Genomic DNA, 24,354 nt, shown 5'->3' with positions numbered 1-24,354 from the left:
CACTTTACTGAAAAAAACAAAACAAGAAACCCCTGTAATTAAAGCTTTAAGGAACTCATCGAGATAAATTTTTGAGATCCTCATGTCAATTAACCAATTTATTTTTTTCCAATCTGGTTTTATTGCTTTTTTCAATTTCTTATCTTACTTCCTCATTTCCCACACAAGTTGTTTATCTGTGGTTTTCGGAACAAAGGAAGTTTTCTCTTTGCTTCTCATAAATATTTCAATCAATGGTAGAAAGACAAGCAACAATCAACACATGAATTTACTTTTAAAATATAAAAATATCAAAACTGCAGGGACACCGAAAGTACATATGCATTAGAATATGGAACATTATGCAGGTGATCAAACAATTCTTTTTTTGACACTTTTGTGATGACCAGAGCTTAATAAATTCACAGAAAAAATTAGGCGCCAAACATTTTCTTACAGAAGTCAGTCAAAAATAGAATATTCTTTGACTTGTTCTGTGTTAAACAGTTAAAAAAATTTAGTAATTTCCTTTATATTATGAAATATGATTCAGTTTCATTTCCTGAAACATTTAGATTTTTTTTTTGGCATAATCACCTCACAATGACAAGTTTTAGCTACCTGTATCGTAGTGAGAGGTTTCAAAAGTTTTTGGAATTCTTTAAAGATTAAAGAATTTATTTTAAAATTAGAAAAATATCCATAAAAGCAATTTCATGCTCAAAGCAAAAAAAAAAAAAAATTATTTAAACTTGATCGACAAAGAGAGCCATTCTTATGATCACCTTCATTCTAAAGAGAGATAACTGTGTGTGTGTCATTTTCTTCAATGAACTCAATGAAGATGCATTCAAATTTTTTATCACTCATATTTTTTAGCAAGTCGTTCAATTCAGCAATGTTATTTTAATTTCCTTGCTTTAAAAGTTAAATATTGTGGGCTGTAAACTTTAATTTTCCTCTTCTTCGTATTGATAATTCTTTTATGCTGTATGTGTGAGGTTCTGAAAGCTCCTGCAGCAATTTTAGAATACAACTTCTGTCAAAATCATTCAATTGCACATTCCTTTCCACCACATAACATTCCACTATTTTTTTCAAGAATTTAAGATCGAGTTGACATTGAAGCCAATGGCAATTTTTTAAATAACAGTACCAATATTTTCTGCAGAGTTCCTATGACATTTGTCTTTCCAGAAAGTCCAACTTTTCTGGGTATTTGGGTAGTTTTAAAAGAATTCTTTCTCATGGCATACCTTCTGCAGTTGCCAAATGGTGAATAAATTCTGATTCATACCCATCTTCGCTTAACCCTTTATTTACTGATGGTACTTTGATGTAATAGGTTAGCTAATTTGTTATGTACGAACATGCCAAGAATCCAAGGTATTTCTCCTTATTTTTTCTTTACTCTGTTCAATTTCAAGCTCTTGTAAGTAATTAGTCTGAATGCCTATTTTTAACAGTTCTGTATCCTTTAAGAATGGGGGATATTTTTTGTATAGTTACTTTTGTTTTTCAGGAAAAAATACAACATCCCTCTTTCACAAATTTAAATATAATCAATTTATCATTATCTGCTATCTATATATTTTGATTATTAATAAACATGTAGCATATATTATAAACATATATATAATTTTTTTTTTAATTTGGAAGCATTCAAAAATAAGGTGAAGTCATTTATTGAAAATTCAAGAATATTCTCAAGAATCTTTCAAAAGAATTTGAAAGAAATCTTAGAGAATTTTGCATCTATAAAAATACCTGGAGAATATTCTCTTTGAGAATAATAAGAAAATTATCAAGTTATTTATAACAGTAGTTCTTCCAGAGAATATTCTTGAATATTCTCCTAAATGAGAATATACCAGCAGACATGGAGACATAATTTCAGATGATTTTGTGCACTTGGATAATTGTTTTTATTGATAATATTTTTTTACGAATTGTAGTCCTAAAAAAAATTAGGTGCCAATGTCAACTCTCTAAATGCCAGGGTGACCTGGCACCTGAGATTTGTTAGGCTCTGGTGATGACTGGTTTTGTTGCAATCAAATAATGCCATATCCAGCATAAGGCCATGGTAATAGACACTTCTTTTAGAGACAAATAAAAATTTAAAATTTCTGCTGGAATGGTAAGGAACGCTGAAATATAAACATTTACTATCTTAAGCTTCAACAATTTTCTTCAAAAAAAAAACATACGGTTTACACAGCAGCCATTAACAGGGGTCTGTCCAGCCAAAATTTGGGTCCATTTTCCGGACCCTTGATAAAATTACGGATCTGAAAAACGGACCCTTTACAAAATTCTGGAAGTAAAAAATGGACCCTTCACAAAATAAAAAAAATTAATGAATCCATAAATTTGAAATTTCATTTCTTTTGTGATAAATCAACTAGATTATTTCCCTTTGCACAAAATTAATGACACTTTTTACAAAAATAAAGAAATTTTCCACAAAAACAGGCCCCTGCAAAAAAGTCTGGGCAGACCCCTGATTAAGATAATGCTTGAAGACGCACCTGAAGGTACACAGGTTAACTTTCGTAAATCAGACACTGTAGTCAGATACTTGGCAGTTTTGATATCAAAACTCCTATGAACCCTGACTTTCAGCCCAAAATCTTATAATTTCTCTTGAGAATTTCACTGTTCATTTGAATAAATTTCAAAAAGCATAACATACAGATGTGGCAATTCTTGAAGGAATTACAGGCAATTAAAGAAAAAATAAAACTGAAAAAAAAAATTGATAAAAATTAAAAAAAACAAAACTAGAAAAAAAAAAGTGATTTTCTTAACATGACAAAAAATATTCTGCTAATTTAATAAACAAGAAAAATATTTCTCAGGCAACGCAAAGTGTCGCCTACTGATTTTAGGCTACAGCCCCAAAGCAGAATGTTCAGCATTGTTCTGCAACAAGCCCTAGGCTGACTGGAAATGTTCTGCAGTAAAAATCCCCATACATGTAATAGTGTTTTTTGCGCTTTTTCTTAAAATTCTTCCGAATTGTTCTGCAACGTACGTCGCAGATTTTGGCACATTCTGCTTTGGGGGGCTACAGTTTTTTCAGAAACTGTGATGGCTTATTCTTTCACACATGACTTTTTCAAGCTTATAATCACACTGAAAAGTTAATATAATTAAACATGGGTGGATACCTATTTTAACAAGTGTGTGTGTTGTATGGATATATATTTCATTAAATCATTTATGACATCAAGTTTATGGAGCAGTTGAAGTGCAGAAGCATGCAATTAAAAGAAATGAAGCTAATTTTCCACTTTTCTATTGAAAAAGTCATTTTACAAAATAAATATATTCTCTCTCTCCCCCCCCCCCCCCTTCATTAAGGAAATCAGCTTACTTTATTTGATGCAAAAATAAATGAAGGAAAAATAACTATTTCCAAGCTATATTTAACTCTCAAATTGTATTGAAATTATACAAATGTCAGTTTCTCCCAAGGAATGTTTCAATCTCTAGTAATTGCATACCATAGGGTGATGTTGTTCCTAATTTAATCAGGGCAAGGTGAACCTAGGGGAAAATGTTCCCTTAAAGCTGCAATGCATGACCATACACAATTAAAATGTTTCCCTGCGTACAAAAGTTGCGCCTAACAGAATAAATTCACTATATTGTATATGACAGGGCTTGACAAATCAAAAAATAAAATTGGACACCAGTCAAATTTTGTACGAGCAAATACATTTTTCAAGAAAATGATCAAAATGCATATTTTTATTTTTCCGGGACTTTGGGAATTCTTTTCGCAATAGCAGATGTTATTTCTGAAAATTTTGTGCTATAATCAGACAAGTTTAGTTATTATACTTAAAAAACTTTAGATGCGAATAACAATTTTTCAGTCGCTATGGCAACTTAGCTCCTGGAATTCATCAAGCCCTGGTACATGGTAGCATGCAATTTCGTCATTCTCTGCAGATGCCAAAATTCTGTATGCAGAGAAACAACGGGTCTGTACAGGTGTAAAAAACACATGGGGGGTATGTTGGTGATAAGTGGCTGTATTTTGCTTAAACTGTTGGACATAATTATTGATGGGTTGAACCATAGTGTGGTTTTTTTCTGTGTCACGCAAGTCATCTAAGTTGAATATACCAAAAACTGTGATGTACGTAGCAAAGCAATCAATGCTAATGGAGAACTATCTCGAAGAATTTTAAGAAATGTGTAGAAAACACTATTATAGACAGTTTTGCCACAGAACATTTCCAGTCAGCCAAGGTTTTGTTGCAGAACAATGCAAAACATTCTGCTTTGGGAACAACCAGTGCTGCAATAGAACAATCTTGGTAAAAACTAAGGAAAGAACTCTTATATGTATAAAATACTATTACAGAATTTTCATTCCAGAATATTTTCACTCATCTGAGCTCATTACAGAACAATGCAAAACATTCTGCTTTAATATATTGCATGTTATATCATTTTATTTTTTTAATCGTCATGCTTGATTGTTATGGCATGATGCACTCAAAAATACATAATTTCATATATTTTTGGTATTTTGAGGGACTTTCGAAAATTCTCCCCATCTTTTCAACAAGACATTAGAACTCAAAGTGTGCATTGCCAACAGCCTCTGTTTTCCAAGGCAATTCTTTGTTAAACTGATGTGGGGAGCCACAGATTTGTGTTGATCTTTTCTATATATTTAGTTTTTCTATATACTTATGTTGTGTTTCAAAATATTGTAATATTAAATGTGGAATTTCAGAGAAAACCAAAGCCATTTCAGTTTTTTCATGTTCAACGCACCAAATTACAAAAGAAATTATATTTCTTGTTTCAAATGCAGGAACTTCGACAAAATTTGTTGTTCAGTCATCAGAACACACCTTAAATGAATTTTTATCATTCAGTAAAAGTCTGTTATAACAACAGTTCACAATCACAAGGAAAATTGTTGTTATAGCTGACTTTTTGTTATAAGCTAATTCACATTTTTTTGCTCTGTCAAGTTATAAAGTTGTAGAAAATTGCTTCTTTATCTGTATTAAAACAAATCTTTGACTCATTTCATTCTAATATTAACAAATAAACAGAACTCTAGTCATGAAATTCACTTTCAGTCTTGCAGCAGTTGATTCTGCAAGACATTTTTAATGCAGTATTATTAAAGCAATTTTGTTGACTTACCAAACGATTAATATTCTCAATTATTGTATCAATGCTCACTTCCATGACTGTTATGGACCCATAAACACTTTCTTCTAATAGGGAAGTTTTTTAGTTTTCCGTCATTCAGATAAAACTTTACACTAAAATCTAGCCCTGTGGTATTTTAGTCACTGGCAGAGACTGTGACAATAAAATCCTCATATTCCTCTCATGTATAATGAGGAAGCTTAAAAATAGGAGGAGAGATTTAAAAATGTTACTTTTTTGTGCTAATTCTTTGTTAAAAGTACCAGAGATTAATTTTTACGAGGAGCACATGCCATGTTTAGAGTTTCATCATGTTTAATTTTCTTGAAAAGAAGGAAAAACTGGCATTTTTTAGGGGTTTTTGACATTGTAGAGAATGTAATGCCTTCTAATTTTCAACTTAATATTATCGTATATTTTTCATGTCTTTAACATTAGCTATTTGATAATTATTTGCAAATTACTCGTTATAACAAGATTCTTGTCATACATCAGACTTCTATTGCATTATTAGATCCATCCCCTTCTTGTATATTGAGTGACTCATTGGAAAAACAGCAATTCATAGCATGATGGTCTCATCCTTATTTTATTTCACAACTAAGGTAAATGATTTAACTCTGTGTTTATCAAGGCAAATATTTGTTCTCAAGATATCTTGCTCCCCTCCTTCGGGGTGTGGTTATAGAACGGTATTATTAATTTAAAAAAACCTGATAAATAACAACTAGTAACAATGGCAAAGATGTTGAGGAGCACTAAGAGAAAGATGGTATAGCCTACTCCCCAAACATTACACCAGTGTTATCTTAATACATGGGCACAGCCCAGGGTCTCAAGAGTGGAGGGGGCATCATAACAATCTGATCTGATTAAAATTTAAAGGTAGGGCCTTAGAAAAATCACTTGGCCCGGAGTGCCCCATGATGCTCTTAAGACGGCCCTGCATTACGCCATTATATGCTCAATAAGAAAAGCAATTCCCAAACAAAAAATACATCCCAATGAAAGATAAATGTAAATAAATATGATCTCACAATGACATGTATTTTAAGAGATAATCATAAACAAAGATTGGGGCTTACTAATGAAACTCATCATGCTTTGGAAGAAAAGGATGAGCACTGAGAAGTGGGGGTAGAAAAAAATCTTTCTCTAATAAAATGGGATCAGTTTGGATGTTTTAAAAAAGAGTAACAATCTCTTACCTCATTTATGACTATCTAAGGATTTCAATGTATTTCTAAAGACTGTTGTGTTAAAAATTTATTTTTGATCTATTTTCATCACTGTTTTTCAAACTAAATATTCAACCATTCTAATAATAAAGCAGATACGGCACACAACCATGAATATATTTTCAAATGCAAATATCTTCTCTCAAGATATCTCCCTTCCCCTTCTCCTCTGGGGTGTGGTTATGTTATCTTTGAATTTGTCATCAATGAATCAATCAAGTTATTAATGTGACATTAGCAAATATTAACAATAAAACTGATGAATGACCAACCTATAACAACGTTACACTATTAACAGTATAAACGTTATGGCAAAGATGTTGAGGAGCAATTGAGAGACACGGCATAGCCTACTCCCCAAAACATTACGCCACTGTGTGCACGTTTAAGAAAAGAAACATTTACAAACAAAAAACACATGGCAGTGGAAGGTAAATGTAAATAAATGCGATCTAATAATGACATCAATTTTAAGAGATAATTATAAATAGATCGGGGGGTTTATATTAATGAAACTCCATCATGCTTTGGGAGAAAAAGGATGAACGCTGAGAGTGGGGTGGAAAGAAAAACTCATCCTCCTTCCAATAAAATGAGATCGGTTTGTATTTTTGAATAAAAGAAACGATCTCTTACCTCATTTTTGACTATCTAAGGATTTCGATGGGTTCCTAAGGATTTATTGTGTTAGAATTTATTCTTAATTTGTTTATCACTTTATTCAAACAAGATGTTCAACCATTTTACTAAATAAAGCGGATACGGCACACAACCATGACCGCACTTCCTTCCCTATCGGCGGCGATTCCTTCTTCCTTCTCCGCTCTCTCTCTTTCCCTGCTTCCTCGGTGCTTCTAACGATCGCCGCTAGGAGTCGTTACTGCTTGTATATGTCTTTTTCTTTCTCTCTCTTGTCTGCTTCCTCGGTGTTTCTAACCATCGCCACTAGGCGTCACTACTGCTTGGGTGGATGTCGACACCTCCTCGTCTGCTGTGTTTTTTAATTTCCACGATCGTCGCTAGGAGACGCCACTGCTTGAAAAGAAACGTGTGTGATTGCAATTACGTATGTTTGTTGTGTGTGTGTGAAAAAGTTTCGACAACCGATTAATTAGTCTTTTTAAATTCGGCGTTTCTTTTAGAATTCTTGGTAAAAAGAGAAGTTTTGTAATTATGCCTTACTGTGCCATTTGGGAAGAATTTGCAAGAGCTTCTGAAAGGCTTTACATTGCCGATCCTATGAAGGTAAGAAATGTTCATTTTGTATGTATGTATTTGGGAATGTGCACCATGTTTTCACATAATTGACATGCTTATTCTGAGGCACAACTAATTGCTAATTGATTTACGTTACCAGATCTGTATTTACTGATTACTGAATGAGTGGTCAAGAAAATTAATAGAACGGCACCAAAGCCACGAATGCCTAGAGAGTGATAGGCCAAAAGAGTGCCCTAGAGAGTGCGTGCAAGCATGTGAGTGACCTAGAGAGTATATGCAAGCATGTGAGTGATCTGGAGAGTGAGGGTCTAGGTCAGTGAGCAACCAAAAGAGTGACCTAGAGAGCAAGGAACGTGGTCAGTGAGCAACCAAAAGAGTGATTGCAAAAGTGTCTAAGCATATGAGTGACCTAGGAAGCAAAGGACTGGGTTAGTGAGCGACCGAAAGAGTGACGGGTCAGTGAATGATCAAAATACACAAGTTATGTGAGGTGAGTGTGCATGTATGTCACCTGAGGTGCACGTAACTAGGCACACTGGCAGCCAAAACAAGCTTGCATTTTGGCATCCCTGTATAATGTAGGAGTAGTTGAAGAGTGGATTCGTTGCTTCCCCTCTCTCTAGTCCAGCGATCTCTATGCATATCCAGGGGTGCAATGATTTCCTGTCCATCTACAGACATACAAGCCTCCTACTTGTAATGAAACCTGTCTAAAACTAGGGTTTAACCCTAGAATACCAATTCTACGTACCAGAAACATAGACGTATAGGCAGTTAACATGCAGTTTTTATTTGAGTTAGTATTCTAGGGTTAATAACTTTGTTATCTATAGCCCCGTCTACATGGGAAATAGAAATGGCGGGTTTAAAACCTGCTTCAAAAATTTTCACCTGCTCTACATTTCTTTCCTTATGAAGGAAAAAAGGCAAGCAGGTACTTGAAGTCCCAGTGTTACCTTAATATTAGTACATGCAAAAGAGGGTTATGAAAGCTGAATGGGCCTTAAAAAAAACTACTTAACGAGGAATGACGTCTTGAAGAGATTTTACAAAGTGTAACTAAACTGATTGTCAGAACAGAACTGTAAAGGGTGATAGATAAGTAATAGGCGAGTTGCAAGAGGGAGCTTTTTTGTGTGGAGTGGATGAGACGTTGCCCTTCATAGATCTGTCATTCAGCTGCTATCTGTTATCAGTGTGATGCCTGTATTGTAGTTGCTGGCCGATCATCTGTTGTAAAGTTTTTGATAATAAAGATTCTTTGTCCTTGTTAAAATGTAGAGGGTAATGAAGATTAAAATATTAAACGGCAAACAATATCAATCATTGAAAACTTTACAACAAATGCTCAAATGGGCGACCACCAGCTGCAATACAGGTGTCACATCGGGGACGGGTTCTGTGTAAGGTGACATTGCATCCGCTCTAGAAAAAGTGCCTTCTCATGGTTTACTGCTTGCTTTTTGACCCCTTATTACACAATGAAAGTTGTTTGTTTTTGCGAGTTCTATCACCCCTTACAGTTCTGACCATCAGTTTAGTTACTCTGTATAGACACCTCCGATTAAATGCCACTTTTTTTTAAACATGTCAAAGGGATTTGATGTATTTTATTACCAATAAACTTGCACTCCCTGACAGAAGGCAAATTTTTTATAGTGTCAAGGGTCTGCCGCTGTGGTGGTCGAGCGGTCATAGTGACAGGCTCGCGGCGTGAGGCCCCAGGTTCGAACCCACCGTCGCCACAGTGGTGGTCGGTTGAAGTTTTTTTCTGTGGTTCCCAACTTCAAGGCGTGAATGCGAGCCAATCTTCGCTTTAAAAAGTCTCGCCACAGAGACCTACAAACAGCACAAATGTAATTCAATCATAACACATCATTCACTTCTGAAATATAGATGGCGGCACTGAAAAATCAAACACAACACTATATACATATTCAGACTGTTAGGTACACACAGTTACACTTCCGGCACAACTCACTAAGGTAGTAAATCGCCCATAGATGATGATAGACCTGAGTTATACTGTTTGAAAGAAGTGTCAAGAGTCTATTATTGAGAGGTTCCACTGTATACACTATATATATATATATAGAGATATTTTGTCAAATAGTATCATGCATATATGTAATCACATACTGTAATGTAGTTTTCGATTTATTATTAGGTCAGGTTCACCATGAAGTATCGTCATAGTGATGGCAAATTGGTTGTTAAGCTGACTGATAATCAAACGGTAATTTTTTCTTCAGCATTTATGCAATTATAATTAAATGTTTTCAAAAATTGCCAGGGCTTGATAAATCAAAAATATGCACCAAGAGCATATTTTTCCCCCACCAGAAATTATTTGAAATGACTCATGTTGTTACATCATGTTGGTGGACATGCCGACATAAATTCCGTAAAAAATAGCTGTTGTACTCAATTATAATTTAATACAGTAAAGGCCTCATACTATAATGTCAGTGAAAGGTCTATGCTAGTATAATTAGCAGATTAGATTTACTCATTGTTAACCCTTCCCCATCAATTTTTTCGGAATAAAAGTCTATTCCCGTTTCAACAAATACTGTTATAGCAAAAATCTTGTTTTAGCCAAGGCTTTTGTAATCCTCCAGATAAGTTTACATAGGAACAATTTAAAAATCGAGAAATTCCTGTATAACGAAATTTTGTTATTGCGAAGAGGTTTATCCGGTCTCTTGGAGTTCGTTATGATGGGATTCGACTGTATGCACTTTAATAAATCAACTAGAATGTAAATATTGATGATATGGTGAAAAAATAAAAATCGCCAAGGAGAGAAGGGATCATTGGTGTTTCTTTAGTGGAACACATATGTCCTAGTGGTATTATAATGATGATTAAAATGCAATGAACAAATAAGTTATTTTCATTCAAATCAATTTTGTGAAAGATATTTATAAAATGCCTGCGGGACATACAGGGTGGGCATAAAATAACTTCACCCAATATACAAGCCCTAGAGGCAGCAAAAATCGATGAATGCAACTGGAACTTAAGATATGGGTGTTTCAGAGTATTGCTTTTGAGAATGAGTAGAGAAACAAACAATAACCTAGCTCTCGTGATTGTGGTTTGTTGGCTCCCAGCGATTACCACAGCTGAAAGCAATGTATTCCAGGTTTTTTTATATATAAGAAACAAACTATTATGTCTCAGTACATCAAAATCTCTCTCCTACCTAACTTCTCAATGTATAGTGTTACTGTTTGAATCAGTGTTCTCATACAGTCATTCGTTGCTTCAGCACTGTCCCAGGATATCGCTTCCTTTTCAACAGCTGTTCAATAAATTCCTACATGTTACAGAAACAAAGTTTAGAAAAATTCAAGTGGCAATGCTAAATTTTACGCATCGTAAAATAATTGGCACAGGAATAAACCATAAGTAGTGTCGAATGGTACCTGAGCACCATAAATGTTGACACTAGACACAAATATGTGAAGACAACCAGTGCAGATCACATTTCTGCTACCGGAAATTTCTGTCAGAGTAGTTGGGGAATCAACACCTTGGTGAGATCTTTGTCTATGTCCAGCAACAGTGTTTATGAAGCTGCAATTACTGTTCTAATGTGGTCATGGTTTTTCATTGCGTTGATCTTAGCAACACATAAAAGTGTGTTTCTATTTGAATTTTTCAAACTTTTGTTGCTGTGATCATAACCATGAGAGCCGGGGTTTTGTTTTCCCCCATCATTCTTGAGCACATATTTAGAAACATCTGCATCTTGAATTTCATTTACATCCATTAATTTTTGTGGCTGCTAGGGGTCCTGTATCTGCAAAGTTGTTTTATGACCACCCTGTATATATGTCCCAGTGAGGGAATCATTTTTTTATTCAGTCCCCAGGGGTGAAATTACACCATGGTCTGACTATTGACATAAAGGAAAAATTCATCTCTTAATATACCAGTTTTTAAGTACCCATGTGACCAGAGATTTGTCAAATCCTAGTTTTTAACAATTTCTGTAAAAGGTTTTCCTTTATTCTTTCTTACTTCATATACCTTTGTAAAAAAATGCATTCCTTTTTATCTCTTTTTCGCTGACGTAAGAATTGAATGAGAATTTTTTTTTTTTTTACTTAATACTTTGAGTATTAAAAATATTCAGATGTCAGTATTTATGTTTTCTTTGTCTTCATGAATTATTTTCAGAATTTGAATAAATGTTTATTTCAGTGTCTTATGTATCTGGCTGAACATGCCCAGGATCTCAAGAAAATAGACAAATTCATGAGCCAGCTGATGAGGCACATGGCTTCGAAGGAAAAATGAGCTATTGTTATTAGTAAATGGATTTTTGTTGTATATATGTATTCAAAAATGCTTTTGTAATAAAACTTGTTAATTTTCTAGCAAAGTTGATTAGTTTCATTCAGTTCTACATATTGCTAATTTTTTTAGCTAGTTTTCTTACAGTAAAAAAAGAAAATGGTGAAACCTGTGTATAACAATATTGTCTATGATATTTCCTTTGATCCTGTTGGAATTTTTATCCAATACGAAATAGTGTAAATACTCAAACTGTATACAACAATATATATAACATTTTTTTCTAGGTCCTTATAGTATTGTTTTAGACAGGTTTTACTGTATTAAAAACACAGGGAGAACTGATGAAATGCATTCAAGTCCATTGAAATTGGATACTGATTTCATTAATAATTGAAAAAAATCCTTTCGGGTAAAACAATCGAATATAATTCAAACATGGGCATGCTGAACTTATCTGTGAAATGAACGAAAATAATTGTTTTATTGATCATTTTTTTCTATGTACTCTTTGAACTGATAAACGTCTATGTCGGGGTATTTCTCTTGTAACGCTTCCATGTCCACATCGGGAAAAGCTCTAAATATTTTGCGGATGTGTGTTCTTTGTTTTCTCCTTTCCAACCTCTTCATGTAATTTTCTTTTTCTTTCAGGAGGCAGAGGAATTCAGGTACAGTTGGGTTTGTTGTCTCCATAGTCGGGAACAAATCTTCCTCCAAAAACTTCTTATTTTCCTCTAGTGGTATGAAGTGTTCCTCCAATGGCACGCTAAATACCCCAAAAAAAAAAAAACATTTTGAAGTCCTGTTTTAAAAACTGCAATGGCTGAGAAGATTAAAAAAAAAGTCACTACTAAAGCTACGTGAGAATTAAATATTGACTTAACCCTTAAATGTGAAACTTTTTTTGTGAGCTGATAATTTTTTTTCATAATTAATGACATGCATTGAAAGCCGAAAAAATCTGAGCCCTTAAAGTTTGAGTTTATGGATAATCAGAGGCACTGAAAATGTTTGAATTAATTTTCTTGATTCCCTCTTTTTTTTCTCCCTTACTGCACAAGAACCCTACTTCTCCTCCCCCACCCCCAGGAATACTAAGCAGTACATATATATTGTACAGTAATTTCAGTTTGAAAGGGACTGGTTTAAGAAACAAATTTGCTTTTTAAGAGGAAATCCATATTTGTGGATGAGATAAGGAATTATTTTGTTTGTTTTGTAAATGTTACAATGAAATGTATTAGGCTAGAAAATAACAATAAAATCATAACTAAATTGATGAACACATTGTACATGTGTTGTAATTTAAGATGATTATATTATGCTTATTTTAATACCCATATTGAATGAATGTAAACAAAGTGTCTGCTGTTATATCTGAAGAAAAGTGACTCATTATGAATGTCTATTGGAGAACATCTCCTCCTGTAGTGGTCAGAACCTTTCATACCCTTTTTTTTCCCAATACAAATTCTGAGAAACCCATACCTCGAGAAATGGGGAAATCAGTAATAAGTCTCACACATTGCATTGGGTCTCGCCATTACAAACAGATACCAAAAAAAATTCTCCAATATCAAAGGTAAAGATTAAGCACTATTTTTGTTCATTTCTTTGCAAAAAAAAAAAGGCAAGTCTGAGTTTAGATTTATCCCACTAAACAATTTTAGTGGGTGTGTGGATGAATGGTCTGCGTGCTTAGTGAATTCATTATATTGGGCAAAAAATAACATGGGATTATAGTAAAACATTCCAGACTTATCATACCAGTCGTTATAATGGAACAGTTCCAATACATGAGGTCATTGTAATGAATGCCGACTGCCATTTTTAATAACTGGTGCTAGAAACCTTGTAAATATCATGAAAAAGGCGAACAGGCATTAGCTTTCATACTTTGTAACAAGGAAAAGTGTAAAAAATTTGAATCTATTACATACAGATTGAATCGTCCAAATTCATCTTCTTTGTAATCATATGGTATCTCGCCAGTTTCACCAGTCTCTAATAAGTTATATGCTTCATTTCTTTCTCGCACAACAGCTTCAAGGTTTTCCATACTGATCTCAACCTGAAAAATTTCCATGTAACATTTAAGAACTTTTCAATTTGAGTGAAAGTTAAGTACACAATAGCTAATTCAATTATATAATTATCTTGAACTATTCTCTTCCAAGAAAAATTGATATAGTGGAACTTTGGGTTATGAGCATAATTTGTTCTATAAATCATGTTCATAATCCGAAACTTTCCCACAGAAAAATGATAGAAACTCAAATGATTCATTTCATTTGAATCCATCTGTGGCCTTAGGCCAAGTACAATTCTTTCAATTACTTTGCACAGAGTGATTCATTTTATATTGACGACTTGAGTAATTTTGGAAAGATGCAAAAGAGAGGCTTCACAGACAAATCCCCACTTGCATTAATTTACAAGAGGGAGAGAGTCTTTCATGGACTTGTGCTATGAATGGGACTTGAGGGGGGGGGGGGGCCAAATCAAACAAGAGCCTCATACTATCGGTGTTCGTTAATAAATACATGCATACACAAAAAATGTATTTTTTTTTAATTTGGTCTTCCATTAAAATAATATGAATAAATTCCAAAAATGCTTGGGCCCTGAACTCGTTTAGATGGCTTTGCTATGAAAGAGAAAAATAGAACAGTCTGCTTAGTTGGCTCATTAGTTGTAATTGCATGGCACTCAATTGACAGGCTTCAGTATATGTGCTACTCGTATTGAGAGATTTGTTAGTTCATCAATTCCAACCTTTGTTCACAATTTTTGCTTGTATAGTAAGACATCATATATTTATAAAGTCTAAATTTGGCAAAAAAAATATTTCCTCATCTTGCAAAATATTCATAAACCAAGTTATTTGCAATCCAAAATTTTACTGTATTTTAATTTATTGAAATTGTTTCTGAAATAGTTTACATTTTTAGCCCTTCTTTTATAGCTTTTGTCTGTTTACAGACAGAAACGAATATATAGTGAACCAAAAGTTATTTAATATCTGTATGGGAAACACACATTGATGAGAATTCCACTGGGCTCACATGGAAATTACAGGCAGGTAAAAAAAGTTTGAAACTTTGGTTTCACATCAAACAAAGGAAGAGAAATGGTTATTTGACAATGTGTTCTAAAATAAGCATGAGAATCTTGCATCTTTTATCCAAAAGAGAAGCCAATGACTGTAATGACAATCACATTCACCTATTACATAAATACTAGTATACATCATGATACAACGGGCAAGTCAAAAATAATTCCGTTTTCAATGTAACAAGAGGTAGTTATTGTATTTATACACAAGATGTGCACTTTGAAATAATGGAATTTTTTTTTGACGTCCCCTGTATGTTACTGCATGTGATTATTAACTTTATGATAGATAGATGTATATTCTGAGATAATCACTACCTTATCTATCCTTTCAGGACTAGGAAATGTTTCATACTCTTTTTTGGCAGCATGCTCCATTGTCAGAAGCATATTTTTCTCTTTATAAAGCACAAACCTAAATCGGGAAATTAAGTAACTGCATTACTTTGAATCAGAAATAGCAATAATCATGCGAGATCTTTTATACATGGTGTAAAGTCATATCCTTATAGACTCTTTCTCTGTTGAACTTTCGGTGACAGAAATACACTTTGAATTAGATGAAATATACTGGAAATAGAAAGAACGGCATACATCAAGAGATAAACTCCAGAAAAAATTCAGTTGCAGTTTATTAAAACTCACTGAGAGAAAATGTGAATTGTTTTATTTCCGTTAGGCTCAGACAGGGCACAACTTTACATAGGGTTACCAGACGTCCTCCTTTTTGATGTAATTTTGAACACCCTCCTATGTTTTAGAAAATTCTCCCTTTTGTCCTCCTTTCCAAGTTTTCGGAATTTTTTTTTCTGGAAAAAAAAATGTCTACTACTATATATATAGTTTTTTCACACATTCTTATATTTGACCAATTGCCACCGGAATTCCCGGAATACAAATGCAAGGTCACAACAGGCAAAATGCCCAACTAGGTGGCTGAAACAGAATCACATAGGAATGCACCACAAAAAAAATTGTACATAAATATGGATGGTAAGAACTTTGAGCCCTTTTTATGAAACTTAACATATGCACGTACTGTCCTTGTGTAAAGTATAGCTAAATAAAGAGTTTTCCCACCTATTACTGGCTTGTCATTTCTGCATCTTCGTTTATCCTCCAGCTGATCAGATTGGGGGTTTCCAGTCATACATTCCTATGTGATTTCGTTTTGTTTTTGTGTTTTCTACCTCCCCTAAAAGTTTGTACTTTGAGTTTTGAATCACCCTGTATATTTCTGAAATACAGCAACCCAATTAAAAGCGCAATTATAACAACTAAAAACTATATATGCATGATAAGTTATTATACAATGCCCATAAAAATATTTATGGTTGCCTTATCTAAGTAGGGATAGATTCTTGTTTTACCCTAATATTTTTATTGTATTTCTTTTTAAACATGTCAATTGCGTTAAAATTTACTACCCTCACAGTTAATCTACTCTATTTATCAACAACCCTTTTAGAGAAAAATTCCCTGCAACATCACAACCTAGAATTGTCCTTTACCAATCGATACTGGTGTCTCCTTGTCAAAGCAGTCGATTGACGGCGTATTAATAACTCACAGTCCATCCCACTAACATTTTGGACTCTTCGATCATATCCCCCTGACACCTGCATTCTTTCAATGTAAACATCTTCAAAAAATGAAGTCTATTTTCATAACTCTAGCCCTGTGTGCCAACACAAGGACATGTGTAGCTCTTCCATGCACCCCCCTTAGGTCCCTCTGTAGGTATGGTCTCCAAAACCTTACAACATACTCCAGAACAAACTAAGCCTCGGAAAAGAAAAAGAATGACTTTAGGAGAAAGCGAAGAGACCTTTTGAAAATGAAACCGAGAATTCTATTCTGTTTTTTGCCCATCACTGAACAATGTTTAGAAAACGTTAGCTGCTTGTCAATAAGAATTCCAAATACATGAACGCAAGTTGCCTCCAAGAGCAGATGCTATTTTAACCACTGCACAGTTAGTTCCAGCATAACATGGAAAACAGTCTGAAAAACAGCTCTGGGAGAACAAAACCACAACATCCATTCCGAAAATATCATTGTTTGCTCACTAACAGCTAATATTGTATACTGAAGAGCGAGGGTGGAGGGTACATCTTCCATAAAGAAATGAAGAAAATATGATGCAAGCAACACTCAATGCTGATTGCTATGTCAAAATCACTTCTGGTAAAAAAGCAACACTCCCAAAGGAAAAGAACCTTCTCAGGGGTAGAGAAAGAAAACCTCTTGCCTTGCTCTAGGCAAAGTAATAAAACTGACTAGATTGTGTGAACAATTCACTAAAAGCAAGGAGAGACGGATAGACATTTGTTTTTCTTTTCTCTCTTTAGCAGTTGTGGTTGGGAAAAAATATTGTGGTGGCAGTTCTTTTTGTTGGTATAGTGGTGCCTGGCGCCATCTGTTAAAAAATTGGGGGAAATTACATTATCAAGGGCATGCATGCACAAGTGTCCTCCTTTCTCAGTTTTCGAATCTGGTGACCCTACTTTATAACAACAGGTAACAACTTTCTCATTGGAAGTTAGAGGATAGAGGGGATCATACAAAAAAAATTAAATTTTGTATTTCAGTACATATATGGCCTCTAGTAAAATGTGAATAACATATAAATAAGGGCATGTTATTCAGACACTTCTAAAAGTATGTTTAACCAATGGTTCAAAAGATAAAGGGTGAATAAGGATACGACTTCACACAATGCTATAAACCACAACACAAATATCTACAAGAAATGCAGCATTCATTTTCTGAAAAACACTATATTACGAAAAGTGTCCTTTTTAGTTTAGACATTTTCTCAAATTTATGGAAAAATTTTGCATTTCATTTTTAGAAACTTGCTCTGAAATTTTGGTCATATATACCCTGTGTAAGTACTCACCATTTCCAGTGAAAATTAGTCACAAGTGCATTTAGGTGACCGACAAAAAGTTAAATAAGAAGAAAATGTTTTTGATCAACCCTGTATCAGAAAAAGCTGCAAATGACTTGTAACTAACAAAATATTGTACTAACTTTGTGCAATATTTCCATGCATTTTCATGAGAATAGCCCATATATATTAACAAAAATATAAATGTTTTCTATAAAAATTTCAATTTTCATCACATGATTTTCACTTATAACATGCAGAGTTTTCAACCAATTTTTACTAAATTTACAGAGAACATGATGCTACACATGGGATATACTGTATAGTGATTCAATTTAGTAAAATTCTGGATGCATCCATTTTTCTGGAACGTTTTGATATCTCCTTGAGATGGGATGCAGGGTGTGTGTGTCCGGTCTTTCAATATTCAATATATAGAAATTCAAAGATCAAAGTGTGACAAATCATTTCAATGAGATGCAAGTATTTTTAGTAAATGATTATTAATTGCGCATGTGCAAGAAATATAAATTTTACTTTTCATAATATGATTACCATATAGTGTACCTTATATAAAAATTCCAACTCGATGTCCTGAAAATTTAGAAAGATATACACGATATTGTGAGCTGTAATTTTGCCGAAAGAAACTATATGATGAGGGATTTCCACAAATTGTTATACGATTATTTTGCTGTTTGGTTATTTCGAGAACCCAGCATTATACGAATGAGCGAAGAAGACATGTCTGATGCTATGTAAGAGAAGTGGTTTAGCATAGCACACATGTATGATGCAAAATAAACAAACTGAAGTCAAAAATGAAATAACAGCAAATAATTGTATACCGATTTGTGGAAAATCCATTATTATTCAGTTACTTTCAGCAAGTTTTGAATTACAGCTCAGAATATTGCATATATCTTTCTGAATTTTCATGACATTCAACTAGAATTTTTACATAAGTTGCACTTTATATCTGGCAATCAAATTATGAAAAATAATTTATATTTCTTGAACATATGCAATTAATAATCATTTACTAAAGATACTCGTATCTCATTGAATAATGATTTGTCATATTTTAAATTTCCATACAGTACGTCTCATGTATAGAGTCATGTTTTCTGTGAATTTCCTAAAAATTGATTGAAAACTCAGCATGTTATAAGCAAAAATCATGCGGTGAAAATTGGAATTTCTATGGAAAACATTTATATTTTCGTGAATATATGTGATATTTTCATGAATATGTACACAAGTATTGCACAAAATTAGTACAATATTTTGTTGAAGCCATTTACAGCTTTTTCTGATACAGGGTTGATCAAAAACATTTAAACATTTTTGTCTTATTTAATTTTTTGTCAGTCCTCCAACTGAACTTGTAACCAAGGCCATCATTTCAACTTTTTCCGGGGGGGGGGGGGAAGCAAACAACATTTACTCAATGTATGCATATATATATTTGTATATATATATATACCATTTTTCGTGTGTTTTCAAAAGCCAGGGAAGGGCAACGCCCCCCCCCCCGAATGACGGGCCTGCTTATGACTAAATTTTCACCAGAAATGGTGAGTACCAACACAGGGCATATAGGATCAAAATTTCAGAGTGATTCGTTCAGTATTTTTTTAGAAATTCGAGAAAATGTCTAAACTCTAAAGAGGACAGAATTATCGCAATACAGTGTACATAAAAGAATTCATACATGAAGAATCGGATGAATGATCAACTTCTAAATATAAGTATGAGTAATAAACTTCATTGGGATTTTTTTTGAATCTGTAAAAACCATAATGTTCACCAGAAAACTCATATTTTTGATAATTTACATCGTGCTGAAAAGTATTTTCCAAGAAAGAATCCTAGATAGAATTAAATGGTATTGTTATACAGTGATTATATGTAATAATTCTGATAAAATTCTTTAGATGAAAATAATAAGAGTATATCTCAGAAAAAAGAGAAATATACAAGGTGTACAACATTCTTGTTCATAACTATAAAAATCTGTACCAACTTTCATTATCTAAGGACTAGCGAACATTTGTTTTAAAAAAATGGACAACATGAAAAAGAGTAAAATCTTTTCAGAGCATTTGGGATAGGATAGAAAACTATTTTGAAATGAAAGGGTACAAAACTTGTTTGTAAAACCAAATAAATTAGAATTTATTCCTACATGCTTGTGTTTCACTCGTTCCATTTTTAATTGATTCATAACTACAATCAAAATAAGCCCCGTTTAAAAACAAAAGGAAGAATATTTCAAGAAATCATGACAACCACCAAATTTCATTGCTTGATAAAAACTTTGTTTAAAAAGAGTACATACCACAATTTATGCAAATCAGTGTTACTTTTTATCCTCAGTTCATCTATGGTCCATGCCCGTCCTAGGAAAAAAAAAATCCACAAATATAACAAACAACTCAAAAGGAACAGAAATCTTTTCATCTTTGTCTGACAAGGAGCTCCGATGTAATAAAAGCATGTATTAATTGCATTGATGAGATTATAATACAGTGCACACCACTTAATGTGATCACATCGAGACTCTGGGTTTCTGATAACAATAACTGATTGATAACTATGTCCGAAAAAAATCTCAGTTGTAAGTATAATGACCATATTTCTCGCTGAATGGAACACATGAAAACAGGACAACTCTGTTTTTCTTCTTCACAGAACAGATTTTAAAACGTTAAATCATGAATTTTTTTAATTGTTCAAAAACAGGATTTTGTCCCCTTTAAAAACTAAAGTACCCTTTTTTATTCAGAAATTGTTAGGAGTTAGAATGGTATTATGGATTGTGGTACGGTGTACGACGTTTTGTAGATTCCCTTGTGAATGCCGGCTGAGGAAATGTGAATCTGGTCAACTGAAAGAAACAGACTTTTTTTTTTTTTTTAACTTACACTATAGGAAAGAAATTGGAAAAAGAGGTGTTACACGTACATGGATCATAGCAGTTATTACGGCTCTATTAGGACAAGCATAAGGATTGCGAACCTGATTACTGGAAATTTTCATCTATATAAGGGAGCCTTCTGACGTCCTACATAGTCTTGCAGGTTGATAACTATAACTTATAGGGAAGAAATGAATCTGGTTCAACATTTATTCCAAAATATGCAAAAAGAAAAACTTTTCCTAGATGGATTGTGCTGATCCCTTGGGAATATGTTATGATCACACTATTATGACTATAAATTTAAAAAAACTTTCAAGGATAAAGAATAGATAAAATAAACCAAAAAATCCTGATAACTATAAACAATTTTTTTCCTGTGTTATCAAATTGCTCCATTCCATACCTAGCAAAAGTGATAACAATACCCAAACAATAACGTTATCCATGATTTTAATAAACAGCATAGACTGTATTTGTTATTTTGTTTTTAAAGAGTTTTATATGTGTATTTGGCTGGCAGACATCCTGTGTATACAGAACTGTCTCTTAGTTTAAAAAACATCTCCCAGTAACCTATATTTTAATTTACAAAGAAATTTTATTTTTGAAATCTGGCACCCCCTACATGTGTAAATCAAGTTAAAAAATGAATTTCACTTCAAAGACTTCCAAGTGAAAATAGATGAAAAAGCAATATATTAAAACATCAATATGTGACTTTTTCTTTCCCCATTACCAGATCGAACTTCATTTTCACCCCAATTCTTAGAGTCATCAAAAAACTCCATCAAATCTCTTCTGAACACAGATGTTTGTATGCCTTTCGAACTGAATCTGAAACGATATAAAAATAAAAATTGATTCTAGCAAATACAATAACTCATCATGAAAAAAATTATTCAAATAACCTTATTTTATTAAAACAAAACTATCAATAATAACCCATAATAAAAGACGAATCAGGACTAGACATTGAATCCTGCAAACTACACAGCCAACTAAAGGTGGGGAGGAGAGGGCAGATAAGAGACAATTGTTTAAAAAATATTTTTTTTATCACTAAAAAATTCAGTTACACTTGAAAAATGTCCAGAACCAGCCCTGACTTAAATGCATGCTTGTCCAGGCTGACAGAATAAATTTTATCAAGAAACTTCTCCCCCTCCCACCTTAGTTCTGGACTCTCTGTTTGTATCGATTGTTTCATAAATTAAAGTTGCTAAGCTAACTCACAAGTGGTATCATGTAGTTTTTGAATTCCTCACATTTTTGAATGATTTGAAAATCTAGCCACCTAAGAACCTGGAACCAGTATATTAACACCATGGTGAACACAATCTATAAGTTCTATAAGCTGATACTCATAATAGTTAAATGCACACAGATAAAACTATTGCAATCATTCTTCTTCTTAACTGTACATGCACCTAGTACACATTCCTCTGAAAAATTTCTTTAACGAATCAGTACACGCAGAAATGTGTTGTGTAAGCAGGGCTGCAACTAGGTGGGGTGGAAGAAGAAAGGTATGCTGATCCAGGCGCTGGGCCAGAGTGGGAGCAAATATGACCCTTCAATCTCTCCCCCAACATTACAAGGAGGAAGATAAAATGTGTGTTTAGCCCAGTTGACTAAGCATCTAGTTGTAGCTGTGTGCTTGTGCACACATGGCCAGGGCCGCCTTAAGAGTATCAATAACTCCTTGATCACCGAAGTTTCTAATTATAAATATCTGGGTGCAATTATTTCCGCTGACCTCTGTTGGAATCTCCATGTTGATTACCTCTTTCATAAGCTTCTCCAAAAACTCTTTTTTCTTCGTCGGAACCTCAAAAACTCAACCCGTCACCTCAGACATCTCTGCTTCCAAACCTACATCCTTCCTGTACTCTCATATGCCTGTGAAATCTGGGACCCCCATACTCTCTCCAATATAGACAAATTAGAATCTATTTAAAATAAATCTGCTCGCTTCATTCTTAACTGTTGGTCATCCACTGCCTCAGTCACTGAACTCAAGCGGCAACTCAATATGCAACCGCTTTTTACCCGTAGATATATCTCTCGATTATCTTTCCTTTTTAAAATTCTCCGTGGTCATTTTCATATCAACACCTCAAATTTTCTAACTCCAGCTTCATACTTTTCTAAAAGAATTAACCATTCACAAAAATTGAAACTCATCTTTGCATCCAGATTGTTTCAAAATTAGTTTCTTTCCTCGAACAATAACCGACTGGAACAACCTCCCTCCAAACATTATTGATTGTGCAACAGTTTCTGATTTTCTTTGTGACATCAATTGCCTGTCTAATTTCATCTCCGCATTCCCTTGTGTAAGCCTCAACCAACCAATATTGAATAAATCAATAAATAAATGGGGCCCCCGGGCCAATTGATTTTTCTGAGGCCCTACATGGCCATTCTTGAAAATTTCAACCATTTTAATTTTTGTGAGATGCCCGAATGGGCTCATACATTAAGATGACGCTACACATGGCCCTAACAAATTAGTTCTTGGAGTTGTACTTAGGATTACCAGACTCAAAGACTGAGATGGGGGTTGCCTGCACGTATCCTTAGTGATATCACTTCCCCAAATTTTCACAACAGATGGCACCACTATTCTGACCAATAAAAAAGCGGCCACAAAATAATTTTTTCCCACTAATACAGAGAAAATTCTGGGAATTTCAACGGCATTTGTGAATGAGGAAAAAAATGCACTCATGTCAGTGAAGGAATGAAGGCCTATTTTTCAAAGTTGAAACTACCCCCCCCCCCCCGCTTGAAATGACATCAGAAAGGAGGACATATCCTCCTAAAGGGGGACGGCTGGTAACCCTAACAGTACTAGATTCAAGTTCTTGCTGGTGCTTCCACCTGTGCTCCATATTTTGAAGTAGAGATGGTAAATGCTTGAATTTTTTATGTAGGGCGGAGATTCCCACTATAAAAGTTTGATAAAAGAGTTCTTACGGTACAAAACTTGTAGGAGAAGAACCCAATAAGCGGTTACATACGCTTATTAGTTGCAATTTACAAGTTTTACAAAAGCACTTTTTCAAAACTCTTAGTGCAATTCCGGCCTGTTATCATGTTGAGGGTCTGTCTACGGAGAGACAATTAAATTATACTGATGCTAATTACATAATCTCATGTTACAGTAAAATATAGCTTATAATTACTTATGCTTTAATATTGAGTTTTTTCGGACAAATAAGTCCCTCAAAAAGGTACATGTTCGATTCATTTTGAAGTTTTTAAAACATCTAGTGACAATAAAAAAAAATTATAATCGCAACTTGTTTCTTCAGTAATAAATAAATTCAACTGATTTATCTGACTGAATAACAAACAATTCCCAATTTTACAACCAAATTGTAAACAAACAAACAAAACCAAGAAGGATGTTTGGGTAACTAAGTGAAATTATCCCTTCGCGTCACTAATGTATAGAAGTGAGATTATGATGTCTTGTTCACACTTTC

At 33.8% G+C, this 24,354-nt stretch overlaps 3 protein-coding genes across 3 annotated transcripts in view; 1 reads left to right on the top strand and 2 right to left on the bottom strand.

Annotated features, from left to right (window-relative positions):
* Positions 1-7,262, bottom strand: part of ena (ENAH actin regulator enabled) — a 47,653-nt gene extending 40,391 nt beyond the window's left edge. Inside the window, exon 1 of the mRNA XM_089255156.1 lies at positions 7,041-7,262. Within this exon, the coding sequence (XP_089111282.1) occupies positions 7,041-7,045 (5 nt within the window). The 5' untranslated portion in view covers positions 7,046-7,262. The remainder of the gene's footprint in view (positions 1-7,040) is intronic.
* Positions 7,263-7,342: 80 nt separating this feature from the next.
* Positions 7,343-12,666, top strand: Srp9 (signal recognition particle 9). Its single transcript, XM_089255161.1, has 5 exons — positions 7,343-7,452; positions 7,547-7,649; positions 9,793-9,861; positions 11,838-11,946; positions 12,585-12,666. Exons 2-4 carry the CDS (start codon positions 7,578-7,580, stop codon positions 11,931-11,933), a joined length of 237 nt encoding a protein of 78 aa, XP_089111287.1. The 5' UTR covers positions 7,343-7,452; positions 7,547-7,577; the 3' UTR covers positions 11,934-11,946; positions 12,585-12,666.
* Positions 12,396-24,259, bottom strand: mRpL47 (mitochondrial ribosomal protein L47). The gene is made up of 6 exons (XM_089255158.1): positions 24,052-24,259; positions 21,600-21,697; positions 20,282-20,342; positions 15,366-15,462; positions 13,874-14,004; positions 12,396-12,699 (listed from the first exon to the last, which is right to left on the bottom strand). Exons 1-6 carry the CDS (start codon positions 24,114-24,116, stop codon positions 12,414-12,416), a joined length of 738 nt encoding a protein of 245 aa, XP_089111284.1. The 5' UTR covers positions 24,117-24,259; the 3' UTR covers positions 12,396-12,413.
* Between the last annotated feature and the right edge of the window lie 95 nt (positions 24,260-24,354).

Source organism: Pholcus phalangioides, unplaced genomic scaffold (assembly GCF_987345545.1).
Source record: "Pholcus phalangioides strain wild (caught in Gottingen) unplaced genomic scaffold, Ppha-v1.0 ptg000042l_1, whole genome shotgun sequence".
NCBI lineage: Eukaryota > Metazoa > Arthropoda > Arachnida > Araneae > Pholcidae > Pholcus > Pholcus phalangioides.
This window is presented reverse-complemented; position numbering and strand designations above follow the sequence as displayed.

Bases quoted from the DNA above. Each gene is read 5' to 3' on its own strand.
- Srp9 (XM_089255161.1), top strand. From the start codon at position 7,578: ATGCCTTACTGTGCCATTTGGGAAGAATTTGCAAGAGCTTCTGAAAGG. The intron at 7,650-9,792 runs GTAAGAAATGTT...ATTTATTATTAG, and splicing joins ACATTGCCGATCCTATGAAG to GTCAGGTTCACCATGAAGTA. The intron at 9,862-11,837 runs GTAATTTTTTCT...TGTTTATTTCAG, and splicing joins AGCTGACTGATAATCAAACG to TGTCTTATGTATCTGGCTGA.
- mRpL47 (XM_089255158.1), bottom strand. From the start codon at position 24,116: ATGAATCGAACATGTACCTTTTTGAGGGACTTATTTGTCCGAAAAAAC. The intron at 21,698-24,051 runs GTAATTATAAGC...ATATCGTTTCAG, and splicing joins AACTCAATATTAAAGCATAA to ATTCAGTTCGAAAGGCATAC. The intron at 20,343-21,599 runs GTAATGGGGAAA...TTTTTTTCCTAG, and splicing joins TGAAAATGAAGTTCGATCTG to GACGGGCATGGACCATAGAT.